The sequence below is a fragment of the Syngnathus leptorhynchus genome, chromosome 8 (genome assembly GCF_054491065.1).
Source record: "Syngnathus leptorhynchus isolate UIUO chromosome 8, UIUO_Slep, whole genome shotgun sequence".
In the NCBI taxonomy this organism is placed as follows: domain Eukaryota; kingdom Metazoa; phylum Chordata; class Actinopteri; order Syngnathiformes; family Syngnathidae; genus Syngnathus; species Syngnathus leptorhynchus.
This window is the reverse complement of record NC_141202.1, coordinates 952,332-976,509: the sequence shown is the minus strand read 5'-3', so window position 1 is coordinate 976,509 and position 24,178 is coordinate 952,332. Positions and strand designations below refer to the sequence as shown.

The 24,178-nt window shown below is 50.5% G+C and overlaps 5 protein-coding genes across 9 annotated transcripts; 1 reads left to right on the top strand and 4 right to left on the bottom strand.

Annotated features, from left to right (window-relative positions):
* The first annotated feature begins 352 nt into the window (after positions 1 to 352).
* LOC147051568 (cell adhesion molecule CEACAM5-like) lies at positions 353 to 5,330 on the top strand. 4 transcript variants are annotated; one of them, XM_085919395.1, is made up of 15 exons: positions 353 to 458; positions 681 to 777; positions 866 to 1,249; positions 1,340 to 1,945; positions 2,011 to 2,277; positions 2,359 to 2,649; positions 2,935 to 3,222; positions 3,300 to 3,557; positions 3,624 to 3,662; positions 3,804 to 3,882; positions 3,971 to 4,060; positions 4,201 to 4,225; positions 4,827 to 4,891; positions 4,967 to 5,021; positions 5,109 to 5,330. In XM_085919395.1, the coding sequence occupies exons 2-15, from the start codon at positions 729 to 731 to the stop codon at positions 5,175 to 5,177; spliced, it is 2,565 nt and encodes an 854-aa protein (XP_085775521.1). In that variant the 5' UTR covers positions 353 to 458; positions 681 to 728; the 3' UTR covers positions 5,178 to 5,330. The 4 variants fall into 4 exon arrangements, with proteins under 4 accessions (XP_085775521.1, XP_085775522.1, XP_085775520.1 ...); XM_085919396.1 differs by having other exon boundaries at positions 394 to 458; positions 701 to 777; XM_085919394.1 differs by having other exon boundaries at positions 402 to 777; positions 1,340 to 1,612; positions 1,688 to 1,945.
* A 14-nt stretch (positions 5,331 to 5,344) lies between these two features.
* LOC147051567 (myelin-associated glycoprotein-like) lies at positions 5,345 to 9,722 on the bottom strand. Its single transcript, XM_085919388.1, has 11 exons — positions 9,433 to 9,722; positions 8,824 to 9,068; positions 8,557 to 8,683; positions 7,950 to 8,264; positions 7,364 to 7,621; positions 7,032 to 7,292; positions 6,707 to 6,973; positions 6,326 to 6,628; positions 6,168 to 6,249; positions 6,031 to 6,103; positions 5,345 to 5,887 (listed from the first exon to the last, which is right to left on the bottom strand). Exons 1-11 carry the CDS (start codon positions 9,479 to 9,481, stop codon positions 5,576 to 5,578), a joined length of 2,292 nt encoding a protein of 763 aa, XP_085775514.1. The 5' UTR covers positions 9,482 to 9,722; the 3' UTR covers positions 5,345 to 5,575.
* A 200-nt stretch (positions 9,723 to 9,922) lies between these two features.
* phldb3 (pleckstrin homology-like domain, family B, member 3) lies at positions 9,923 to 19,141 on the bottom strand. 2 transcript variants are annotated; one of them, XM_085919389.1, is made up of 16 exons: positions 18,354 to 19,141; positions 18,195 to 18,248; positions 15,243 to 15,385; positions 15,024 to 15,134; positions 14,428 to 14,571; positions 13,929 to 14,060; positions 13,420 to 13,587; positions 12,815 to 12,925; positions 11,870 to 11,965; positions 11,703 to 11,790; positions 11,345 to 11,498; positions 11,195 to 11,276; positions 11,026 to 11,118; positions 10,751 to 10,955; positions 10,591 to 10,676; positions 9,923 to 10,321 (listed from the first exon to the last, which is right to left on the bottom strand). In XM_085919389.1, exons 3-16 carry the CDS (start codon positions 15,381 to 15,383, stop codon positions 10,187 to 10,189), a joined length of 1,746 nt encoding a protein of 581 aa, XP_085775515.1. In that variant the 5' UTR covers positions 15,384 to 15,385; positions 18,195 to 18,248; positions 18,354 to 19,141; the 3' UTR covers positions 9,923 to 10,186. The 2 variants fall into 2 exon arrangements, with proteins under 2 accessions (XP_085775515.1, XP_085775517.1); XM_085919391.1 differs by having other exon boundaries at positions 13,929 to 14,057.
* Positions 19,142 to 19,289: 148 nt separating this feature from the next.
* Positions 19,290 to 21,851, bottom strand: ethe1 (ETHE1 persulfide dioxygenase). Its single transcript, XM_085919392.1, has 7 exons — positions 21,487 to 21,851; positions 20,867 to 21,011; positions 20,631 to 20,779; positions 20,434 to 20,563; positions 20,087 to 20,176; positions 19,883 to 19,999; positions 19,290 to 19,757 (listed from the first exon to the last, which is right to left on the bottom strand). Exons 1-7 carry the CDS (start codon positions 21,679 to 21,681, stop codon positions 19,711 to 19,713), a joined length of 873 nt encoding a protein of 290 aa, XP_085775518.1. The 5' UTR covers positions 21,682 to 21,851; the 3' UTR covers positions 19,290 to 19,710.
* A 196-nt stretch (positions 21,852 to 22,047) lies between these two features.
* Positions 22,048 to 24,081, bottom strand: LOC147051564 (transmembrane protease serine 6). The gene is made up of 9 exons (XM_085918248.1): positions 23,868 to 24,081; positions 23,692 to 23,781; positions 23,481 to 23,606; positions 23,153 to 23,318; positions 22,909 to 23,087; positions 22,694 to 22,789; positions 22,483 to 22,625; positions 22,261 to 22,416; positions 22,048 to 22,119 (listed from the first exon to the last, which is right to left on the bottom strand). The coding sequence occupies exons 1-9, from the start codon at positions 24,079 to 24,081 to the stop codon at positions 22,048 to 22,050; spliced, it is 1,242 nt and encodes a 413-aa protein (XP_085774374.1).
* Positions 24,082 to 24,178: the final 97 nt, after the last annotated feature.

The window sequence follows — 24,178 nt, the reverse complement described above, 5'->3', positions numbered from 1 at the left end:
AAGACCTGGAGCGGATGCCCGCACGGCCGGACGCTCCTCGGCCACCACGCTGCGTGGCCGCAGAAGGTTTTGGCTTGGAGAAACCAAGCTTTCAGCTTTCAGTGTTAGCTTATTGGTTTTGTTTCCAATGTTTATTTCATGTGCTTTCTGCTCTTGAACCCGGTTGATGTGATTGAGAATGATCAAGTTCATCACCAAGAAAGGTGAAAAGGAGACAAAAGCAGCCGTGCTAACCAAGAAGGAAGGCTAGCTCCTTCAAAACGGCCCCCCCGACCTTTGCTTTGCTTTGATGTGATGCAACAAGGCTTTCTCCAACCCATGTATTTGTTATACAAAGGATGAAAGGGTTTGGTGCGCTCTTAAAAAAGTGGCGAGCATGATGCAAGTCATCCCTTGCAGAACCCGTCCACGCGCTCCGTCGTCTCAGACGTGACGAGTCAAGATTCGAGAGGCGCCGGGTACGTGATGACTTCCGATGAATCCTTTTTGATCACGTGACTGGAATGCAGGATGAGCATCAGAACGAAAGGAAGGCGAGAGGAAACTTACTTGCCTTCATCTTTTGAACTGAAAGCAGGCTGAAAGATGGTCGTTTGTATTTCAAACAGATGACGCTCCAAAGATTTTCTCCTCACTTGTCAATCCTTGTGTTTTCATTTCATTTGGAATCCTCCTCGCAGGGAACTTCTTTGTTTCGTAGGTTTGTTTTTCCGACAGTGGCAGGCAGAATGAAGCGGCGCGCCTTGATTTTCTTGCCCCTGGCATATCTCATGACAGGTAGACTTTCATTCCTTGTGGTGGTCCTGATCCGCATCAATTGATGGGATTGCTCTGCTCTGCTCTGCTCTGTATGTGTGTGGTTTAGCTTCCCAGTGCTGGGACAGTCCTTTTCAAGTGTCAAGCCAAAGCGCCTTCCTCAAAGAGGGCTCCTGCATTGAACTGAGCGTGACGTCCAAGCGCCCTGTGCAGCCCAGCGCCTGGTTTTGGATGAAAGACTCCGAGCGGAGCGCCGCCTGGCCGGACACCTTCAACGGCACCCTCATCCTCAGCTCCGACACCCATCGGGCCGTCCATCCCGACTTTGCGGGCCGCGTCAAAAGCCGGGGCTCGCCGCCTCTTCGCTGGCTCTCGGGAACTTCGCTGGTGGTCTCCGTGTGCGACGTCAACAAAAGCCACAGCGGCAAATACAGTTTTGTATATCAGCTTCTCTCGACGTGGGACGAGCTTTCTACTCGTGTCACCGTGGAAGGTAAAGCGGTCCTCGCTTTGGGCTAGATTTGAAAAAGGCATTCATTCATTCATTCATTCATCGATCTATCGGTTGGATTTGTGCTCGCAGACAATCCCTGCCCCATCTCGTTCCCGCCCATGCGCACCCTGAAGGCCAACGAGTCCGCGAGGCTGAGCTGCCGCACCGCCGCCACGTGCCGGCTCCCGCTGGAATTTTTGGATGACGCCCTGGCTCTCCCGTTGAGCGGAAAGCGCCAGGTCGGCAATCAGCTTTCCGCCACGCTCCGGCCTCTTTGGCGGAATCACGGCAAGAAGATCGCCTGCCAGACGCGGGGCAACACCGACAAGTATCTCAGGAAATACATCACGGCCAAGATACAATGTGAGAGAAGGACGCTCACTGTTTGTTTGTTTGTTTTCAGGCTACTCTCTTTTTCCATTTCTCTCTTTCTTTCAGACGGCACCAGAAACGTTCGCGCGGGCTTCCCCGAAGGTGTCACCTTTTTCCGAGAAGGCCAGAACATGACGCTGGTCTGCGCCGCCGACGGAAATCCCGCCCCCGTGTTTAAGTGGTACAGAAACCAGCGAGAGCTGCCAGTGAGGGAGGCCAATTGGACCGTCCCGTCCGTCAGCACCCGCCACAACGGAATCTACAAGTGCCTTGCCAAAAACCACTTGGCCACCGACGAGTCCACTTTTAAGGTTGACGTCCGATGTGAGTCCCTTGACCTTCTTCTTGGTGCACCCGCCCGCCCGTCTACTCAGCGAGTATCTTTTCAGACCCGGCGACCGTTTCTATCGGCCATTCCCGGAGCACGTACCGGCAGGGCGAGGCCATGACGCTGTCGTGCGACGTGAAGCGAGCCAACCCCGAGGCCAGACGCTTTAAGTGGACCAAAGACGACCGATATGTGGCCAGGAAGAAAAACTACACCGTGTTGTCCATGCAGCCCGAGGACGCCGGATTGTACAAGTGCATGGCCTTCAACGGCGCCGGCTCAGACGGCATGTTCTCGGCTCCGGCCGAGCTTCTGGTTCACGTGGAATGTGAGTCCGTCCGCCTCTTACTTGGAGGACTCATTTGAAGTAGTTCACTTCAAAGTGGCTCGACTCCTTTTTGCTTTCCAGATCGGCCGCGGAAAACCTCCCTCCACGTGAGGGCTTCCAACGGCACCGAGCTCCGGGTGGGCTCGTACGCCGTGCTGCAGTGCCGCACCGACGCCAAGCCCCTCCCCTACCGGTACACCTGGTCCGTGGTGGAAGACGGGCGCCGGCGCACCGATTGGTGGAGCCCGTACACCGACTCGTACTTGGAGATGGTGGAGGTGCTGCCGATCCACAGCGGCTGCTACGTGTGCGGCGCCACCAACAAAGTGGGCGTCGGCGACCGCAGTCAACCGCTGTGCGTTCGAGTCGTGTGTGAGTGGCTCCGGACGACGCCGATGGATGGATGGATGGATGGATGGATGGATGGATGGATGGATGGATGGATGGATGGATGGATGATGGATGGATGGATGGATGGATGGATGGATGGATGGATGGATGGATGATGGATGGATGGATGGATGGATGGATGGATGGATGGACGGATGGATGGATGGATGGACGGACGGACGAACGGATGGACGGACGGACCAGCCATTTTATTTTTGGAGGAAGCCGGTGAAATGTATGTATGGCATCTTGTCTTCACCCTTCCAGACGCTCCCAAAAATATGGCGCTGCTCATGCCCGACACGGTCACCGAAGGGGAGACGGTTTCCGTGAAGTGCACGGTGGAAAGCGTGCCGTACTCGCTGGTAACTTTGAGCGGGATGCCCGGCGACCCGCCCTCCGTGCGCTCCCACGCTAGCGATAGCGTCAACGGGACAGCGCTGACCACCCTTTCCTACAGCTTCAATGCCACCTGGGCGCACGCCGCCATTTACACCTGCCAGGCCGCCAACAGCCAAGGAAGTCAAAGCATAGAAAAGATGTTGAATGTCAAATGTGAGTGAGTCCGGCCGCCTTTACTCAGAACTCAGAACGTCAAGCCAACGAATTGAGGCCCAAGGATTCCTTTTCAGATGCTCCTAAAGACGCGGCCGTGAAAGCTCATCCTTCTCTGACGGTGGGCGAAAACCGGACGGTGACGCTGCAGTGCCAGGCCAAATCGTACCCGCCCGTCGACTCGGTGACGTGGTGGAAGCTGAACGGCGGCGGCGGCTATCAGGAGGAGTGGCGCGGTCCAATCTTGACCTTAACGGACAACGCCGGCGGCTTCTACGGCTGCACGGCCGCCAACGAGATGGGCTCGGCCAGGTCACCCCCGGTGGAGGTCCAGGGTGAGTTCAATGGAAGGAAGGGTGGTATTGGAATGAATCTCTGAATCCCTTTCTTCTCTTCTATAGTCCTCAAAGTGGAAAAGGCAGCGGCAACATTTCATACAGGTGGGAGAACAAAAGGGCAAATTCCTGCTGCTGTTTTTCTTTCTTTCTTCACTATCCATTATTGTCGAATAAATCAGCGAGCGGCCAAAAAGAAATCACTTGTGCTTGACCTCCAGGTACTACTGTTGTGTCTATTGTCAGATTTCTTTGTGAGGTTCATGGTCCCCATCATTTGCGTGATCACGGCTGTGGTGTTTCTTTTCATCTGCTGCTTGTGCGCGTGAGTCTGAAAAGCGGACCTTTCACTGAACTATTGATGAACTCCTCCCTACCTGCCTCCCTAAGATCTTTTTTTCCGCACAACGCAGGAAGATGAGAAGAGTTTGGCATCGGAGACATCGGGACAAGATGAACATCGTAGCTGATCTCCAGAGCAACGAGTTGGGTGCAGATAACGGGTGCGAGTCTTGACACCTCTCGCTCGGCTGGGGATCGTTAAGGGTGGCTGGTTTCAGACTAGGGTTCGGGTTTCTCTTCGCGTCACGCCGACGCAGTTAACCGCTACTGACCACCGGTGTGCTTTGTCTACCTTCTACAGGTACATTGTGTTCTCTGCTGAAAAGGTGAGTCATTACCACCTTACTGTTGGTTTGGATAGCTGTATCATGGGTGGGTGGGTGGGTGGATGGATGGATGGATGGATGGATGGATGGATGGATGGATGGATGGATGGATGGATGGATGGATGGGATGGATGGGATGGATGGGATGGATGGGATTGATGGAAGGGTGAGTGGGTGGGTGGGTCGGTGGGTGGGTGGGTGGGTGGGTGGGGTTGGATGGATGGGTCGGATGGATGGATGGATGGATGGATGGATGCATGGATGGATGCATGGGATGGATAGATGGGATTGATGGATGGCTGGGTGGGTGGGTGGGTGGGTGGGTGGGTGGGGTTGGATGGATGGGTCGGATGGATGGATGGATGGATGGATGCATGGATGGATGCATGGGATGGATAGATGGGATTGATGGATGGCTGAGTTGGGTGGGGTTGGATGGATGGGTCGGATGGATGGATGGATGGATGGATGGATGGATGGATGGGTCGGATGGGTCGGATGGGTCGGATTGATTGATTGATTGATTGATTGATTCTTTTCTAAAATGCTATTATTTGTCAACGTCAGCACGTATCACCTGAGCTTGCGTGTGTGTGTTCAGGATGGCTCAGCGAGCAACATGCAAGGATTTTTCAACCATGACTACGTCTTGCACGCCAACCACGCGTAAGAAGCGTATTTCATGTTGGAACAAACATGAAGACATACTGTTGTTTGTTTGTTTGTCTTTCCTTTGATTAGGCAAGGAAAATATCCCATGCAGGATATGACCAAAGAGAAGAAGCACCTGAAACAGGTACACGCTTCAGCAGAGAACATCACCACCTCATGTCCACCAGGGATAGATAGATAGATGATATGCATGTGTCATGCTTCTTCTCAGGTGTGCACGTACAAGCGGGGTGGCGACCACAGCAGCGACGAAGACATCAACTTGGCCTTCTCCATCTGACCGACCGACCGACCGCCGGCAAATTGTTTGACATGACTTCTTGGATCATTTGCCATTCATGTGGCTATTATTGGACATCCAATTGTTTGATATGACTTCTGGTGCACTTCTTTGATCATTTGGCTTGTGTGTGTCAATAAACGACAAAACTGAGTTTGTCTGTTGAAGAATTTTATTTTGCTACAGATCTGCGAGAGAGAGAGAGAGAGAGAGAGAGAGAGAGAGAGAGAGAGAGCAAAATAGCTCAAATTCAGCCAAGTGCCTTAACGTTTTTCGTATAGTAAAAGAAGAAAAATGGAAAATCACAGCTTTGTTGAAAGTTTTGAAAGCCTGTGGCAATGAATGCATTCAAAACAACAGGTTCACAAGACTTTTCAAATCTTGAGCCCAAAAAATGTCTAGAGAGCGTGTCCACCATCACTCTGGGACTCTGTGGAGAGCGCAACGTCTTCACTGGCCACTTCCTGTGCAGAATTGACATCCTCCGCCACCTTTTCCTCCTCTGGTTCCGCTTGCGTCTTTTGGTCAGCGGCGCGTAGTCTTATCTCGGCATACTCTCCGGTGACGGAGGAAAGTCCTCGGATCTCGCCGTGGTCCTGCGACTTCCGTTTGACCACGTTGACGTGGGCGTAGTGCAACCGCTCGTCGTCCGGGGACGCCTCCTTGGCCAAGTCGTTTGCGTAAATGGCGTTGACGTGGGAAGTGTTGCTCTGAAAGCGTCCATGAGTAGAGTCTGTCATTTGGCGCCAATATCAACTTTAGAGAGGAATCTATCAAGGAACTTTGGAACGTGTTCAACTTGAAGTTGGCGCTGGTTCGTGATGTTGACTGATAAATCTGACTTTGGACTCACCTCATTGGTGACCAAATAGTCTGTGGTGTTGTCTGCTCGTCTCTGGCTGGCTGGGAAGTTGCCTTTGGTTTTCCTTCAAAGCAAACAAAAAGGTGAGAAGACAATTGTTAACCTTCTTAAGTCACCTGCTTGCTCACCTGCAAATGTACAAGAGCAGCAGGAGACTCAAGATCAGCATGGTCATCACTCCCACAGCGGAACCCACCAGAACCGGCACACCTGAAAAACAAAAAACAAAGTCATGAGTGGTGATTGCGGATTCAACCAATCACAATCAAATCAGAATAATCCAGACCTATCCGAGCGGCAGGGGAGGACATGTTGAAGGCCATACTGTCAAATCCCAGCGGGTTGGAACTCAAGCAAACCAGCGGGGACACAAATTCTTCACCGCGCAAGCGCTGCAGGATGATGACGCTCCTCCGGGTGGCGTTGTCCACGGCTTCCTCCGCGATGGGCTGTCGCTCGGAATGATTGACCAGCACACCGGACAATTCCCAGCGCAGGGAGGGCGGCGGGTTGGCCTGGCTGACGCAGGAACATCTCATCTGGGCTGACACGTCCTGGCAGCGGGAGGATCTCAGGATCTCTGGTGCGACTGAAGACAGACAATGTCTTTTTCTGGAAGGATTCAACTGCCGCATCAATCTGTTCACGTTGGTGACTTGCGACTCACACGTGACGTCAAAGGCGATGGGCTGCGCCGACTGGGCCCCGTGAAGGTTGACATTTTCACAATAGAACTTGTCCTGCGACAGCTTGGTGACGTTGAAGGTAATTTCCTGTCCCGTGCCCATCGGCGTCCTCTCCCCGCCGTTCACGCGGTACCAGGTGACGTTAGCGGCCGGCGGGTTAGCCACGCTCGCGCACCTTAAAGTCACGGCGCTGCCGTCGGGTAAAGAGCCTTGCGGCCGCGCAGACATGCTGGTGTTCTTCGGGGGATCTGAAAAAAAAACAGGAAAGTAGTTGCGATGGAAAACATAGCCAGAAAACAGACTCACATTGAACGTCCAACTGAACGCCGGCCGACGTTTCCTCTCCCAGCTCGTTCTTGGCCTTGCAGCGGTATTCGCCGCTGTGTCTTGGCCGGGCGGCGTCCAGGGTCACGAGGTCCCCTATCTCCAGGTCCTCGCCGCCGTTGACGGACCAGCTGTAATTGTACACGGGCGGATTGGCTCGGCTCTGGCACAGCAGGATTACCGGGGTGCCCTCCAGGATGGCGCCAGGCGGCTCCACCAACGCCGTGGTGTCCTTGGGAGCGACTGTTCACACAGCAAAGGAGTTTTTTCCAAAAGTTCATCCGCTCGGACCGCGTGGGACTAATAACACTCACATTGAACATCGAAGGCGATGACGGATGAATTTTGCTCTCCGTATGTGTTGCGCACCCAGCAGAAAAAAGCGGGCGGGTCTTCCGTGACGGCGACGGTGTATCGCTTACTGTTTGCCAAGAACTTCACCTGGCTGCCGTCCACTTGGTACCACACGTAGGCCAACACAGTAGGGTTGGCCAGCGTGTCGCAGGTCAACGTGACCCGGGTGCCCGCCCTCACGGGGCTGGGGTAGCTCACCGACGTGTTCTTGGGGCTATCTGAAGACAACAATCATTTCTTTGACTCCATCCGATACCTTTGTTGTTGACGTGAGTCATGAAGTCCATTCAAGCAGTTCTTTTCTGTTTGGATACTTGCACTTTGACCCAAGTCAACTGACGACAACTAAAAGCAGTTAGTCTTTTTGATGGAGTCATACGCAACTTCCTCCTATTTCACTACACGTTCACGGGAACAGACATTTTGTAACGCTTGCTCAAGTTAAACAGGAAGGAAATCAGGCAGTAGCTACTGATTTTGTTTTTTTTCTCATGTATTTGATGATTGGCACCGGTATGACTTTTTTTTGTTGTTTTTGAAACTCACGCGAAACTTCAAGCTCCCGTCTTTTTTCTGTGACCAGCTCAGTACGTCCCGGTTGTCTCCTGTAGGTGGCGCTGCAGGTCACCTTCAGGTTGTTGTGTTGGTAGGTAGCGATGAAATTCATGACTGCGGTGACCCTGGCCGGCCTCTTGCCCTTTGCCTCTACGTGTGCCTGCGAGACGGCGCCCAGCTGCGGGCTCCACGTCAGCAACGGCGGCAACGTGGGGCAAGAAGCCGGGGCCCAGCACTCCAGAGCCACGGCCGTACCCTCCTTGACCTCACCCTTGGTGCTGGCGATAGTGGGCCGGGGCGCAGAGTCTGCCGAAGAAGAAGATCGGGCCATTTGTCATTGAAAGTCAAATGTGTCGTTGAAAGTCAAGCTTCAAATTCATAACCTAAGACTGAAACATTTTGCAGCCAGACCCAACCTTGGTTTGAAACCCTAATCTTAAATCCGAACCTAGGTTGAGTGTCAAAGCTCGTTTGAAACCCAAAGCTTGACTGTAAAAGCCTAAGCATGACTTTGAAACATCAGTGAAAGTCTCAACTCAGCTCCAATCCCTAAGCTTGCCTTGAAACCCTGACCCTGACCTGAAAGCAACCGACCGACCTCGAATGTCCAAGTAGACGCTCTGGTCAAAGTTGAACTTGGCCGGGCTGTCACACTCCAGCCTGAAGTAGTAATAGTCGTTGTGATCGGATGTCACGTCCTCAAGGATGGTGCTGCAGTCCTTTTCCTGACAATCACACAAAAAGTCTCTCACAAAGTCACATTGAAAAGATACTAATTGGATTGGAAAGGAAAGATTTGCAAACCTTCGAAAAACATTGCTATTCTGATTGGACAAGTGTGTAAATTCAAATGGTTTCGACATACTTGTAAGTTCCCGGTGAGGCGTCCCTGGAGGTAGCCCCGGGAGGCGCTCTGATCCCTCGTGCGACGGGAGTCGAAAACGTAGGGGCCCGCCCGGTTGCCCCTCCTCCAAATGGCGGCGCAAGTGGGCTCCAAATTCTGAGCTTGATCTGCAGGTAACGTAAATGTGCAGGCAATTCCAACGCATGTTCCACTCACGACCTGCACGGACGACGGCAACATAGTCGCCCAATCCTGACACAGGCTGCCTGAAAACACACACAAATATTAGGGAATGATTTACAAATCAAAAAAAAAATTAAAACGGTCCCAGATAGATCGAGAAAAAAAATAGGCGGTGGCTGGCGGAGAAGGAAAATGAGCTGAGAGAAATGACATGGTACAGTAATGTCATCATATTTCTCAGTGAAGGAAAAAATAATATCATCCCCATTTTCTCTCTAAAGTACTTTTCATTAAAAATGTCAAGAGAAATCATTTTTTTGTAGCATGTCATGTTTTCAAGAACACAATTTTTTTTGGACTGTACAGTCATTCATTCGAATATGAATGTTTAGGAGGAATAAAAACATCAGAGTAGAAACAAAGCTCTGAAAAAAACAAATGACTCACCTTCAAGCATAACGCAAAGTAGAAGAAGCTTTACAATGACCTGTGCCATTTTGGTTTTCTTCTCCTTGGTGCAGTCAATTTTGGAAATCAGATCAAGTTGAACGCGAACATTTATTTCACAGCTTGGAGCGGATGGCGACGCCTTTAAAGTCAACTGTCACAATATGTCAGTGTGTTTCAATATACCAGCAGTTGACTTTGAGGAAGTATGCAGAGAAAATGTCATCATCGCTTTCATTCCTTTCAAAAGGAGCTCGTGAGTTAGTTCAAGCGGGACTTGACTCCTTTAAATATGGTTTGTTGCTTTGAGGCGCTTTCCAAAGATGATCGCAAATCAACCAAAAGCGCAACTGCAAATATTTGAACGGCCACACGGTGTCCTCATTTCCCACTTTTGCGCCGGATAGAAAAAGTTTTCACACCCCTGTTTGAATGCTAAATCATTCCCTAGCCATAAAAATATTTAAAAAAAAATAAAAAGCCTCACTATACATGGTGTTTTTTTTTTCTCTCCATTCCATTCATGTGACAAGAAACACAAAGAGCATTATTTCTTTCAGTATATAATAGTGTATCAAAAACAGTGTATGACTTGATGTATTTGCAAAACCCCACACAATAAGTTCATTTGGTAAAAACACACGCTACTAAATTGGAGCTCAACCATTTGACTCCATGTTGATTGGCTCCTTCATCTTGCACCCGGTAACAGACTGGCCCAGTCTTACTTCCTCCTCTTCACGCTGGCTCGGACTCAATAGCGGCTGTGCTCGTCAGTGGCCGTGACGATAACGTCCATCCAGATCCTCATGGCGACCGGATTGGACGCCACCAGGAAGAAGAGCCGGTCGTACGTCTTGACGCAGAAGGTCAGGCTGGGCCGAGGCGACTGCGAGGCACAAAAGTCACTTTCCTTGAGCATAAAAGCAATTCGTCAAACTTGTTTGTGCTCAAATCAAGACTATTGTCGAAACAAATCAGCTGTTTGATCTATTCATGCAAATTGAACGGACGTTTATGCCAGTCAACCAAAAGCATGACGTGAGCAAAATCAAGGTACCATGTCTACGCCGTCTAGTGGCCATGTTGGCGCATTACAAGTCATCCGTCCTGTACTTCTTGCTGGCATTCAAATGATCCAGTTTGCATACGACTCACCGAGGCGGCCGTGCGCAGGTGGTCGTAGTAAACCTCCTCCACGGCCTGGAAGTAGATGACGCCCTTCAGCTTCCTCTCGTCACAATCTGCAAGAAAAAGCGCCACCGACCGGTTGAAGGCCACCCAGATTGCTTCAGCCGTTGATTTTGCCTCCGCCGACCCGTGTAGTAGGCCAGCCTCCGGTGGTCCACGTCGAAGAGGAACCACCTCTTCTTCCAAGTCTTGACGCGGCCGCCTCGCTTGGTGAGGAAGCCGGCGCAGCGGCGAGACGTCAGCCGCAGGTCGTTGCAGGCCGACACCCCGTGACCCAAAGACTCCACGTGGCCGCGCAGGTCGAAGTCCGGGGACAGGGACAGAGGCAGCCGCTAATGGAAACCATTCATATCAGAAAAAGAAGAAGAAACAAACAAAAAAACACGAGGTTGCCCGTCTCACCTCGGGAGAGTTTAGCCCAGATCTGATTTGGTTCCCGTGGGCTTCTGCTGGTTCTAGTCTGGGCGAGTTGAGCTCTCGCTGTCTTCGCTCCTCCTGGGGAAAAGAACCAAAACAGCGTGTTGTAAAATAACAAGCAAGCATCTGATCTGAGCTTTTGTGCTCCACTCACTCTCTCTTTAAGCAGCCTCTGGCGTTCCGCTTTGGCTTCCCTCAACTTGCGCTCCATCTCCACCAGATCCGTCAGACACGGGCTGCGAGGATCAACGCACGGTGAAACTTAACATTGAGCGAAGCGCGTAACGTCCGGCGCAAAGCTGACCTGGCGGCGCGAGAGCTTGCCGCGCTGTCGCCAGGCGCCAGGCGCTCGCAGCCGTTGCCGCCGTCGGCTCGCTGAGCCACCACGTGCCCGTTGGGAAGTCGCTGGGGCGAAGAGGCCGGAGGACGCCCGCTGCCCGGGATCGTCCTCACCGGGCCTGCCGGACAAGGAAGGCCATCTTAGGTCCATTTTTCAAAAGTCACATTTGTGGTGGCTTTCTTGAGCTATATTTTTGATGAAGAGGAAAGCGCCGAACCGACGCCAGACTGGATCTTCTGGTCCGGCCGGGCAGGTCAACCCGGCTTCTCGCCCCCCCCCCCCAACAGACACACCTTCCACGACGACGGAGGCGACGGCTCACCCTGGGCCGAAAGAGGCCGATCCTTTAGTCTGCCGCTGCGGTGCGAACTCCGTCGACGGGGAAGAGTGCCGGCATCCTTGCACGGCTCCTACCACAAAATAAATGAATGAATAAGACACCCTGATAAGTTACAAAGTAATCCGCCTAAAATAATTATTTTTGTATACCTGAGAAGGCTTGTGAACGCTTAAAGGTGACATCACGCAGGGGGCGGAGCCGGTGACGTCCGACCAATTGGCGAGGGGCTTCTTCTCTCGGGCGACCTGCGAGGACAACAAACACTTTTGTTCTGATGCTTCTTAAAAACATTTCGAAACTTCTTTTCTTTTTTTTATCGTGGCATGATACTGATTTAATATCATTTGTATAAAGTTCAAGTGATTGATGCTTGCTGGTCTTCTCCGCTTTAATTGCTTTGCTGCCATCTTGTGGCAACTCTACGTAAAAACAAACCCTGTTTTTATGTTAATTATTTACAGATGACACCCAAAGGTTGCTCGTGAAATTCCCAGTAAGTTAATGCGTGCTACAGTTCCCTTGACCACGTCCCGCTCTTAACCACAAAATACTGGCGTGAACTAGTCATCAAGGTTCGACAAGAAACGGCAAAGCCTCCTCATCTCGCGTCTGACTCACGTTTGGACTGCTTAAAGCCACCCCATTGCAGTTTGGCTCCCGAGCGAGCGTCGTGGCCGGCACGCCCGCAGGAAACCAAGTTGATTGGCGGCTTTCTGCAAACATCTGCTCCCCGGCTGTCCGTCCGTCCGTCGCTTCTCTCGTCAAGCGATTGGACACCAGGTCGTTTCGGGGCTTAGCTCCTTGAGTCTCTGCCTTTTTGTGGCACGCGCTACTCCCTCGGCCGGCCACATTCTGGTCCGTCCGCCTCTTCCTAATAAACAGGTTGCGCTCTCTCGCTCGCTCGCTCGCTCACTTACCCTCCCTCCCTCCCTCCCTGAGTGATTTGACTGACAAACCACAGTCATCAGAATACAACTCTATATTATTATATAAGTTATATAAATACAATTCAAGGGGAGGAAAGTGATTGATTGGAGCAGCGGCTGGTTTTCAGATCTAAAAATGACGTGTCCAATTGTGCCAATAGTGCTGACCATGTGATTGTCGTGCATGAGGTCTTGCTTCTGCTTGGTTAAGGCGTCCAGCTCTCGCTCCTTCTCGCCCTCCATGTCCCTCAGCTGGGTCTCCAGCAGCTGCACTCGCTCCTGGGAAAGAAGAAAAAAAATGAACGTTTTCCTCGTCGCAGCGGTTAACCTCTTTCTATACGTGCGTGACGATGTGTGTTTGGAGATTTGCCGGCCAGGTCACACTGGCTGCGAGTCACTCAGCATCGGGGTTTTTTTTTTTCTTCGTTTTTTTCCCAGAACAATCCTTCTGTTCATGGCTCAGCCTTCACCGCTCTTGTAACGGACGGCCACGCGTGACCCTCATCATGTGACTTGGCGACGGCAAAGAATGTTGAGGGCAAAACATTCAAGGCTCCCGTTTTGGATCCTTCTTCACGTCGGAGCTTCGCAAACTCTTAGAATACCGATACCGGGAATCGGTATCTGAACGATATCGGGTTTTCGTGAAGAGTGCCGATACCGGCCGCCGATACTTAAAGGGGGGGAAAAAAATCTGTATCTGCCAGTAGGTGGCGCTAATCTGCAGTTCTGGTATCGTGAGGACTCGGTCTGAAAAGTTTGAACAAGTTTACCTGTGCTGCGCTGACGGCGAGCTGCTGGCAGGAGATGTCCTTCTCCAAGGCGGCTCTTCTCTCTTCATCGCTGCCCTCATCTTTCTCGTCCACGCCGCTTTCCTGCTCCAGAACGCGAAACTCCCAGTCCTCGAAGGCCCGCACGGCCGCCTCCATGGCCTCTTTGTCCTGCGGTTCGAGATTTCAATGAGCATTCCAAAAGTCTCGCTTGCAAACCGGAAATGTTTGGCAGCGGCTGACTGTGATGCAACGTCGGCCATCTCGACAACTCGAGCGTGATTACGGTTTTTCGCGTCACGTGTTTCGAGACAGCGAGTGCACGTTGTGCGTGTGCCTGCAAAGCAATGCCACAAAGCCGGTTCACCTTTTCCACCTCTCACCGACATCAGGTTCAGCAGGTACACCACGACAACATCAGAGCAGCAATGGACGGCTCATTTGGGTTTTGACTTTCAAATGAGAGGAGTTGCAAGAAATAGCGGAGTTCAAAAGGGCACAAGCGGACTCACGTGCTGCAGCTGAAGCGCGAGTCGCTCCCTCTGACTCTCCGGCTGGCTCGGGATCAACTCCAGCGTCTCGTGGCACTTCCTCCTCAGCTCTTGAACCCGCAGCCTCTCCTCCTCCAGACGCTGGCGCTCCTGCTTTTGGACCGAGCGGCAAAGAGTGAACACGTCGGAGGCCGTGCCCCCCCCCTCCCTCCAGATATCCCTTGTGTGCAAATCCGTTCTTGGTTGATAGCATCATGTTTATGCTAACGGATCATTAGCGGGTGGCGTCATCGTACTCGCATCCCCAAACACACGTGGGACGGGAAGCCCTTACACTAACAGGAAATGGAAATATGAAGAAATACGTCCGGGGTGGGCGCAAGAACAAAAATCCGCCTTTCGGGACGGTCGGCACCTTTGCTCTGGCCAGAGGTTCAGTCGACTGATTTCCTCAATGATTAAGTGTGTGTGTCTGTGATTGACTCATCATCTACCCCCAGATAAGAAGCGAGCGTCTTACCGTTTGGCGACTTTGGACGTTGGCGGGCCTGGTGTGAGCTGGCTCGCACAGCTCCCGAAGCTGGCGCAGCTTGCGCGTGTGGCCTCGCAGCTGGGTCTTCTCCGTCTGCAGCTCGCCTCGCAGCAGGGCGATCTCCAACTGCAGCTGGGAGAGAAGACGGCGTCTTTAGCAAAACGTGAGCTCCGGTAGACATTTGGACGTCCATGTTGATCATCTTTGACACTTTGAGACCAGCAGACTCCCCAACAGCTTCAAGCTGTCAGGATTGTCTCCAGCCTCGGCTGCGTAACGTCCCGTTCTTTTGCGCTATATATATTCTGCTGTATGCACGCTTGCTCCATTTTGCTCCTCTTATTTGTCCATTTATTGTGTTATTTGCTTCTTACTTCTTCATCGCTCTTGTCTATTGGTTTTTACTGTTTGTGCTATTTGCTTGTATGTGTTGTGTAATGTGTCAAGTCACCGTGGGACGGCGGGAAAGGTCATTTCCATCTCTTTGTGTGTCTTAACATGTGAAGAAATTGACAATAAAGCAGACTTTGACTTTGATACTTCCCATATATCAATGATCCATTTGTATTTCAATGCTAGCTTACCTCAATCTTGAGCTCTTCCTTCTGTTGGTCAAGTTCCGCGATTCGCTGATGGAGCTTAGAGGGCGAGGACGCTACCCCGGGCGAGCCCACCTCGATCCTTTTAACGCAGGACTGATGGAGAAACATACAAGTTCATATCGGGGAAAAAAAAAACTGCAAGGAAAAGCAGCATGACGTTTGAGGAATAAAGTTGGTCATCGCTCGTTTGGGCCGGCTCACCTTCTCGCTCTCTGTGCTGCTGCTCTCGGTGTCCGACTCCGCCCCCGAGGAGGCGGGGCTACCGGCCACGCGAGTGATCCACAGATGACGCGGCCCATCGCATCGCTGACTTGGGGGACTCTCCGTGTTGCTTTGAGGCATTGCTAAAATGATACATCGATATTTTTAAAACTTACATGCATCATCATGACTAAGAACATGAGATGGGTTGTTCTCTGGAAGCATGGGCCAGTAGATACACTTTTTCAAAACCAGGTCAATCTTATAAATAAATACCGTATTGGCCCGAATATAAGACGAGTTTTTTTTCATTGAAATAAAACTGAAAAAAGGGGGGGGGGGTCGTTTTACATTCGTGGTCTAGACAAAGGCTTTTTTCAAACTTGAGTCTCGAAAAAGAGGGGGTTCGTCTTATAATCGGGGTCGTCTTATATCCGGGCCAATACGGTATTGAGCATATTTCAATTCCATTTGTAATCTCTGTGCAGCACACATCTTGCCATTTACAACATGCCCCTCACAAAACATCATGTGCACAGCTGGTGGGAAAGTTCTTTTGGACTGGAGAGTATCGTCCAAATATTCCCAGCTCGCCCCCTTCCTCCCTCCATGCCCGCACCCCAGGCCTTATTAGGTGGCAGGATACGACGCAGACATGAGGGTACGGCGTCGGCAGAAAGCGAGGAGCTTCCGACGAGCGTGTCGTGGATAAACGTTTGTCACCGGGCCTGTCTTTTTAATTCCGGCTCTTAGCCGCAGAAACCTCACCGGCCGGTTGGGCCAGAAATTCCAAATTTAACCAGCCGCCAAAATCACAGGAGTCACTCAAACCACAATGGTGTTGACATACTCTCATGGGACACATTGCAGCGGTGGAAAACTCAATATTTCAGAGTATTGCAAGTACTCCAGTGTACTTTTGCTACTCACAAAAAGTCTTATTCGTCAAAGATACTTCTATCTATCAATAAAGCCAAGCAAGCAGCAGTCTATAGATTCATCGACGGTTGCACTCAAACAAACAAACATCAGCTGATCTCCTACAAAAGTCCAGTCGGATAGCGAGCGAGCGAGCGACTCATCGCCACCTGAGGAATTTGGGGAGTAAAGTCCGCGTGTTGCGTCACTGCGCTAACTCAACAAGACTTTGGATCCAAATTGAAACCAGTCCAAAAGAGCGGACAAAATGCTTTCTTGGGAAAATAATTACACTTGATTGCAGGGGAGGCCAGCGCCCCTGAAGAACGTGATAAGGAAGGAATGGATGGACACACAGTTCCACACCGACCATGTGTGTGTGTGTGTGTTACACAAGCAGGACTTGACCCACACACCCATAGCACTGATGCTAATTATCCACAATAAGCTGCCACGGTGTCAAAGAGGTTAGCAGATAGTGGCGCGGAAATGCAACATCAGATACTTTCATTCATGGACCTGGCCTGGCCTGGCCTGGCCTGGTGAGTGACGTGGAAATGGCTCTTTAACCGTGCTGCACATGACACTATGATGATACTGCTACCTTCTTTTTTTTTTTTTTCCAGGCACGGTGGAGCAAACAAGTCAACAAAGCGGAGGGACAAAGGAGCAGCGTGAATGCTGATTAAAGCTTGTCACTACGCATTCAAAGCAGCAAAAAAAAAAAAAAAATGAGAGTGAGTGAGTGAGTGAGGCACAATGTGGAACAATCCACAGAGGGCCTGGTGACCTCGCTCTCTGCTTACCCGCAAACCAAAACAACATCTGATTACAGGCACACTCTCACACTGACCAAAATAAAAACAACAAAAAACAGCAGAAGGGTGTGCTCGGGTTGTTAAACTTTCGCTATTGAGATGGAAGGGGGGGGGTGACCCGGTCTTTTATACTCAAGCGCTCCTCAGCCGCTGCCAGTGTAAGGTTACTTAAAAGGCTCAAGCTTGTTGTTTTGAAAGCCCCTCGTACAAAGCCCAGAGAGAGTGTTAAGGCATCGACATCCTTGCTCGACTTGATTTGCCGCCTAAAGGCAAACTAAAACGTTGAGGTGACCCCCACGTTTATGGAGATGGAGCAAAAATGGATTTGCCTTTCTGCTCCTCGCTCTCGAGAGGCAGCCATCAAACGGACCACACTGCGGATCTTCCCATTGCAAATAACAGAAGGCAAACTTTTGCCTGAGTCTGGAAATAGCTTCCTCGCTATCGACAATGAGTTAAATATACTTTGCGTGGCCGGCCACAATTACAGACGGGACCAGAGAGCCAGAGTGAAATGCTAAAAAGAGTCAAGACACCAACCCAGGAGCGCTCATTTCAAAGCAGGGCAATTTTCCACTCATCTCATCGTACGCTCGTTCAATAATCGGAGTTTGTTCAAATGTTCGCCATCTATTGTGGGCAGAGCATGGCGTCAAGGTTGAAACGTTATGAAATCAGGAATGAGCAATTAACATGACATTCGGTGGACTTGTCAATCATATCGGGACCGACAAAAAAAAACAACCCAAGGCCAAAAGGTTACTCATTTTGGATTCAGACTTGGGGAAGTCGCTATTCTAGACAGGTGGATGACATTTCCGCAGGTCGTTGCTTTCACCCTTCCAGCATCATTGAGATGCAATAACAGATTTAGGAAAAGCAATAGCGCAAAGCTATTAGTGAGCAGACTTGGCTAGGATGAAAGGATCAGACACACATTTGGACAGTCAAAGACAAGAACTTCAGCCAGACACAAAGCTCGACCAACTTCAATACGCATGGACATAGAAACATCACAGCAATGTGCACTAGAGGGGATTCTTTTTTTTTTTTTTTTTGGTCCGTTAGTTTGTTTACAATGACTATTAGAGTAAATGATTGATTGTGCACGATGAAGTTGACTAAAGCTAACCACGTCCTCCCCCTCAACATGTCAACAAGCCACCATTACTCCACGTTGCAGCTCGCCGTCAAATTGTCAAAGAATCCAACCTACCTTGAAGCTTTCACTCACTCACATGTAGAGGGAGACTTTCATCGTCGCTCCAACCTGCAAACAAAATTTTCCTTTCACTTTCACGCGTGGATTTCCCCCTTCCGCGATTTGATTCCAACTCGACCGGCAGGAGAAGAGGCGGCACGTCGGGTTACGTACGGTTCGTTCGTTCGCTCGATAGTTTTGCCGTCAACAGGTGAGCTTTCAGCAGCCGCACGACCGACGAGGCGGGGACCCGACCCGACCCGACCCGCCGGCCGGCCGGGGAGGGGAGGAGGAGGCGGGGGCGGACGGGCACCGAGAGTTCCACCAACCGAAAGAGGCACAGCAGTTCCGAGCAAACTTTTTTTTTTTTTTTTCTTCTTCTTAGTTCCGATCCTAAAGTTTCCCGGCCGGCCGGCCGCCCACGTTCTAATTGATATCCTGTAGTGATTTTCTATTCTGGGACGTGACACCATTGTGTCATTTGGGACAGGCTGCGTTGCCACATAGATGTGAAATTTTTTTTTAATTGCTCCTGTCAGGTGAATGACGCTGTTGACACTTGAAAAATGTTCAATGGATGCCATTAACAATATTGAGTAACTGTATCTGAATGAAATGTTAATTACAGCTCTTGACTGCCAGGACTTTTAACACCCAGGCTGGCCTCTTTTACAGCCGCGCCTGAAAAGAGCTGATAGATTGTTTCCAGTGACAGATAGAGTGGCTGGTAGCCCAAGTGGCTGTGAAAAATCAAAGAAAGCTGGCAGATGGCGTCTACTGTGCAGGTTGATTGGACAGACATGCTGTATATCTGGAGAACATCAGGTTATGGCTTGCAATAGAAGACAGGGAGGGGCGGTTCTGGGCTGGAAACTTGTCTGGAAAGGACAGATGTCACGCACAATAATAATGCCCAGAGAAAGAAATGGAAGCCATCGCATTGAACACCTTCAAAAAAAAATCTGAAAGCTGAGTTGCTTTTGAGTGGTTTTAACTTTTCTTTAGACAGCTGAGTTGAATTTGTCAAGTTCGAGATATGAGCCATTGTTCAGGCGTTTTTTTTTATGGCTAAAATGTATTATTATGATGAGAAAATAATAATATGACAGATCAGTCCAGTCATTTTATTTGATATGTAATGAGTAAGCAGTTAGTAGAGTAGCAAGCTAATATGCTTAAAGTTCATTCAACAAGTAGGTCGTAGGTGTGTCGGGGGCTTACGCTCCTATTCGACATGCACACACACACAAACAAACCTAAACCTGTCTTACTGGCAGCGCAAGCAAGTGATTGACTCATACGTTAGTCAATGTTTTCAATGTCTGCTCTACAAACATGACCTACAGTGATTCTCAATGCAAATGGCATGATTGGATGGCGACGTAAAAAGCAGTACAAATGCAATTTGGAACCATTGAGTAGTAATGAAGAATCATTTGCTTCAGGATTGTATAGCGTGTTTTCAATAAAATGCTAGATTATAAAAAATGATCAACAATGTGCAATACTTTTGATTCGAGTCCACTCTTGTTCAAACGTGATGAAGTCCACAAACCAGATTTGCAGGCACTGAAACATCTGCAAGGAGAAAGAAGAGCACTTGAGTGATTTGATTCCTGTAAAAGATTTTTTTTATTCCTGGATCTTTCACACTTTGCCTAATATCGTGTTGCGGTTGTCTGAGATCATTGGCCGTCTCGTACCGATTTTAGAAGGCTTTGGAAGATTCAGGTTTTTCATGATGGTCACAAACTCGTCCAGGCTCTTGGTCAAGCGAGGGTTTAATGTGCGTTCCTCACCGACTGTAGACACCGTCTGACCTGGAAAGTCAACTATCGATGGTCACTGCGCGCTCAAGTTACGTAAGTGACTTGCGAACATTGCGGGGATGTCATCGGTCGGCCCACCTAAATAGTCATGAGCGGGGTAGATGAGGCACTGGTCAGGCAGCGTAAAGATCTTCTGCTGAACCGAAGTGTACAGCCGTTCGGAGCAACCTGATGAGGCAGAAGCAAGTGAAGCACTCAACACTGCCCTCCTGTGGCTGTATGTAGGTATTACAAAAACAAAGGCTCCAGCGAGTAGAGCCACCCTTCAAAGTGAAAGCGAAATGACTTTTCGAGTTGGAGAAACCTTCGAATAGGAAATAAGATGATAAATAATTGCGAGTCAATCATTTAGCAATCCAGTCAGTCCAGAAGCTGAAGAAAAAAAAATGGCCAAATTTCCATTGTAGACAAAAGGCACGACCCACCTTCCTGGAAGTCGGTTCTGCCGCAGCCTCGTATGAGCAAGGTATCCCCGGTGAAGGCCATGCGCTCATCCTGCGTCACCAGCGTCACGCAGCCGTTAGTGTGGCCCGGTGTTTCTCTCACAGTCAGATACTGTGGGGATTGATAGTCAATTTGGGCTGGCCAACCCCATGCGGTCATCGATGGTGTGTTCTCTTACATGGTTTCCAAAAGTGATCCTGTCTCCCTCGGACAGCAGAATGTCCGCAGTGGCGCCGCTTAATTTGGAAATGGCGCTTTTCAGCCCGGCTAGCCTCGTCTTCATCAGTCCCGTGCTGGTGATGTGGTCGGCGTGGCAGTGAGTGTTGACTTGGAAAGGCCGCAAACACAAGGTTAATTCACGCCGAGGCTTGAATGACAACTTTTTATTTATTTTTTTTCATTTCACTCGCTGACCTGCTATTTTCAGATCGAGCCCAAGTTCACGAATGAGCTTCAGGTCCCTGTCAATGGTCTCCAGTACAGGGTCGATGAGAACGGCATCCTTGGTGACTGCGTCGGCCAGCAGGTATGTGTAGGTGCTGCTCTCTGCTTCAAATAGCTTCAACCACACAAAACTATCAGGTAACAAATGTCATGCAATTCATCTCATTTTGTAATGAAAAAGTTGTTGCATCATAGATTTGATTTTCAGGCCATATAGTCCAGTTCTATTACAACGACAATATTATTCAATAAATACTTTCGTATTGGTTGCATTGAGGTCAGGGGTACCTAATAAAAAGACCAATGCATAAAGTTCAAAATGCTATGACTTCTTCGTGGGTTAAAATTGGACAAAATGACGGATTCAATGCTATTATACCCCAAGTTTGTGTCTCATTGCAACTGTACGAGTGGAATGAAAAACATTTATTGAAGAGTTTATTGGTTATTGGTTACCTACGACGCTACGCCCGACCGAACGCTATCTTTGCTAAAGCTAACAAGCTAAGCTAGTGAAAAGGAGCAGCACCGAAACTAACGCACAAAGCCACACAAACGCCATTTATGTTACCGGTTCAAGTTTTCACTACCTGTCTGAAGAGCACCCTGTCGTTCAACAGCGTCCCGGTCGAGTATGACTTCGGTCCCACTGGCGGAACGTCACGGACTTCCGCTTGCGCGTCCAGGACACCATCTCCGGCGCTCGAGCCCTCGACGTGCCTCCGGAGACCACCGAGGGGGACCGCGAGGCACCGTCGGCTTGCCGCTGTTAAGACTGAGCTCATTGTGCTCCTCGCTGGCTGGCTGGCTGGCGGGCGGGCCAAACGGGGTCGTCCGTCCTTTGCCTGCTTATGACGCTCGCTGGCTGGCGGGGCAAACGGGGTCGTCCGTCCTTTGCCTGCTTATGACGCTCGCTCGCTCGCTTGACTCAGACGCTCAAACTGCTTGTCTGCTCAAATCGACAATGCCTAACTAGTTTTATCTCCAGAGTCCGCTCAGTGTCATTTGGTGCCAGTTTGTCTGTTTATGCAAGAGTGTCGCGTTCACCTAAAAAAACGGAAGAAGAAAAAAAAAAAAAGACTATAGTGGAATTAAAATGAAATAAAGAAGACTGACTCCCTTTTTGTAGGATTTTAATTGGAAAATAAATGTCAGTCCAGTTGTGATGAGCTGTCATTCATAGTTGTTGTAGTGGACTCTTCTAAGTTGTCCAGTTGTTCAAACTGGACGAAAAAAAAAAAAAATCCGTATATTTGCATTTCAGGGATCTTCCATTGACCTTACAGAACGAAGTGCACCGAAACCTTCCACCAGAGGGTGCCAGAGTAAGAATTTCACAATTTGCGGACGGAAATTCACGGTACCTCGACATATTGTCCAACCCAATCGATCAGTTGGGTGACTCGGCTGTACACGCCCGGCTTATTGCGGCGTCCACAACCCTCGCCCCAGCTCACCACCCCCGCCAGCCTCCACTCGCCCCGGGCTGTCTCACACACCAGAGGACCCCCGCTGTCACCCTAAAATCACAATGTCAATACTTGTCCACCATTCCTTATTGTGGGTGGGCGTCAGCTACTATTTACCTGGCAGGAGTCCACCCCTCCTTTCAAGGATCCGGCGCAGATCATCCGAGGTGTCAGGTGAACGCCGTAGACGTTCGGCTGGCGGCAGATTGACTCGGCGATGACCTTCACCTGAGCTTGCCTGAGGTCATCCGACACAAAACCTGAGCTCACAAAAACACGTGTTTGCGCTACTTCATCGTGAGCTGTCAATCATGTCAGACGAACACACCTCCTTCCCGGACGGACCCCCAACCCGTGATCCAACACGGTGCGCCGTTCAGGAAGGACTCGTCGGGACCGGGCAAACAAACCGGGCGCACCCCACCTACACATTTAGTGCTATTAAATATTGACGCCAGGTGAGACATGTGATACCTGCCTGCCAATGCACCTGGTTGTTCTTTTGGTCAACAATGGCTTTCATTCCATCAAATAAAATCTTACCGTCCATACGAATGTCGACGATGGTGCGCAGGAGGCCGATGTCGTAGTCGTTGCTGCGCGTGTCGTAGAGAGGGTGGTAGAGGACCCGAAGGGCTCGGTAGCGTTTCCCCAGGGAGTCGTCGGCGACGCTGACGGTGGAGACCACCGCCAGCCAGTCAGCCACCTCCAGCATGTGGTTTCTACAGAGTGACAATGAAGTTGACATGGTCGGTTGGTTGGTTTTCTAAACTTGATCCCCGCTTACTCGACAAAGCAGTGAGCCGCCGTGACCACCCAGCGCGGCGAAACGACGGCGCCCCCGCAAACGTGCTTCCCTCTCCAGTGCAAGCTGGCCTGCCAGCGCCACCCGTCCACCGCCGCCAGCGTCCCCCCGACGATGCGCCTGCCGTCGCCGACCACGCCCGGGCATTCTGGGAGGGGGGACGGTACCGTGAATCGCTCTATATCGTGCCAAAAAGGTATCGTGACGATTCATCGGTAATCACGAATATGAATTTGATCTTCGATTCGTTGCCGATGAATCGTGGCACCTGCAAAGTATAGATCAACTGAAGCACAAAATGTTCTCGTACCTGCCGCCGTGATGTTGACGATGTGGCTGACTGGGTTCTTCGACAGGGACGGCTGTTGGGCAGGAGTGCTGCAGTTCCCCTTCACGCCACAAGGATGCAACGAGGATGGATCCAGTAGAAACTTGACTACGTCGGAAACAGCGGCAGACAATAAAATGAGAGGCAGGACCCAACCTGTGTCACGATAGCAAATGTTTCACGACATCGTTACCTAAGAGAGCGAAGGCGATGACAAGTATAACGGCAACGGACACGCTCACGATGAGCAGCAACTCGCGAGAACAACACGCTTGATGAGTATCTGCTCATCCAGATGAAGGAAATCAAAGTCTGTCCAAATCTTGTATGCAACAATGACACTTTTGGAACAACATTTGGGCCGCCTACCTGGTTCTTCACCCGGGAGCTGTTTGGCGAGGACGAGGCCCGTTGACCCCTCGTCTACGGGACGTAAAGTTGGCGGCAGCGGGGACAAGGAGGAAGACTGAGGCAGGAGCGTGACCACCGTGGGCGAGACCAAGGAGGAGATGCACTTCAAGTCAGAAGAAAGCTCTGGAGGGGAGCATGACGACGAACATCCTGTTTGGACCTTCACGTCCATATTTGGGTTGTCAGTTCCTGTCGTTCCATCTATTTAGGATTTCGAGTAAGAGCTCCCACTTGATAGTTGTCTTTGAGCGAGAAGGTCAGCATCTTGA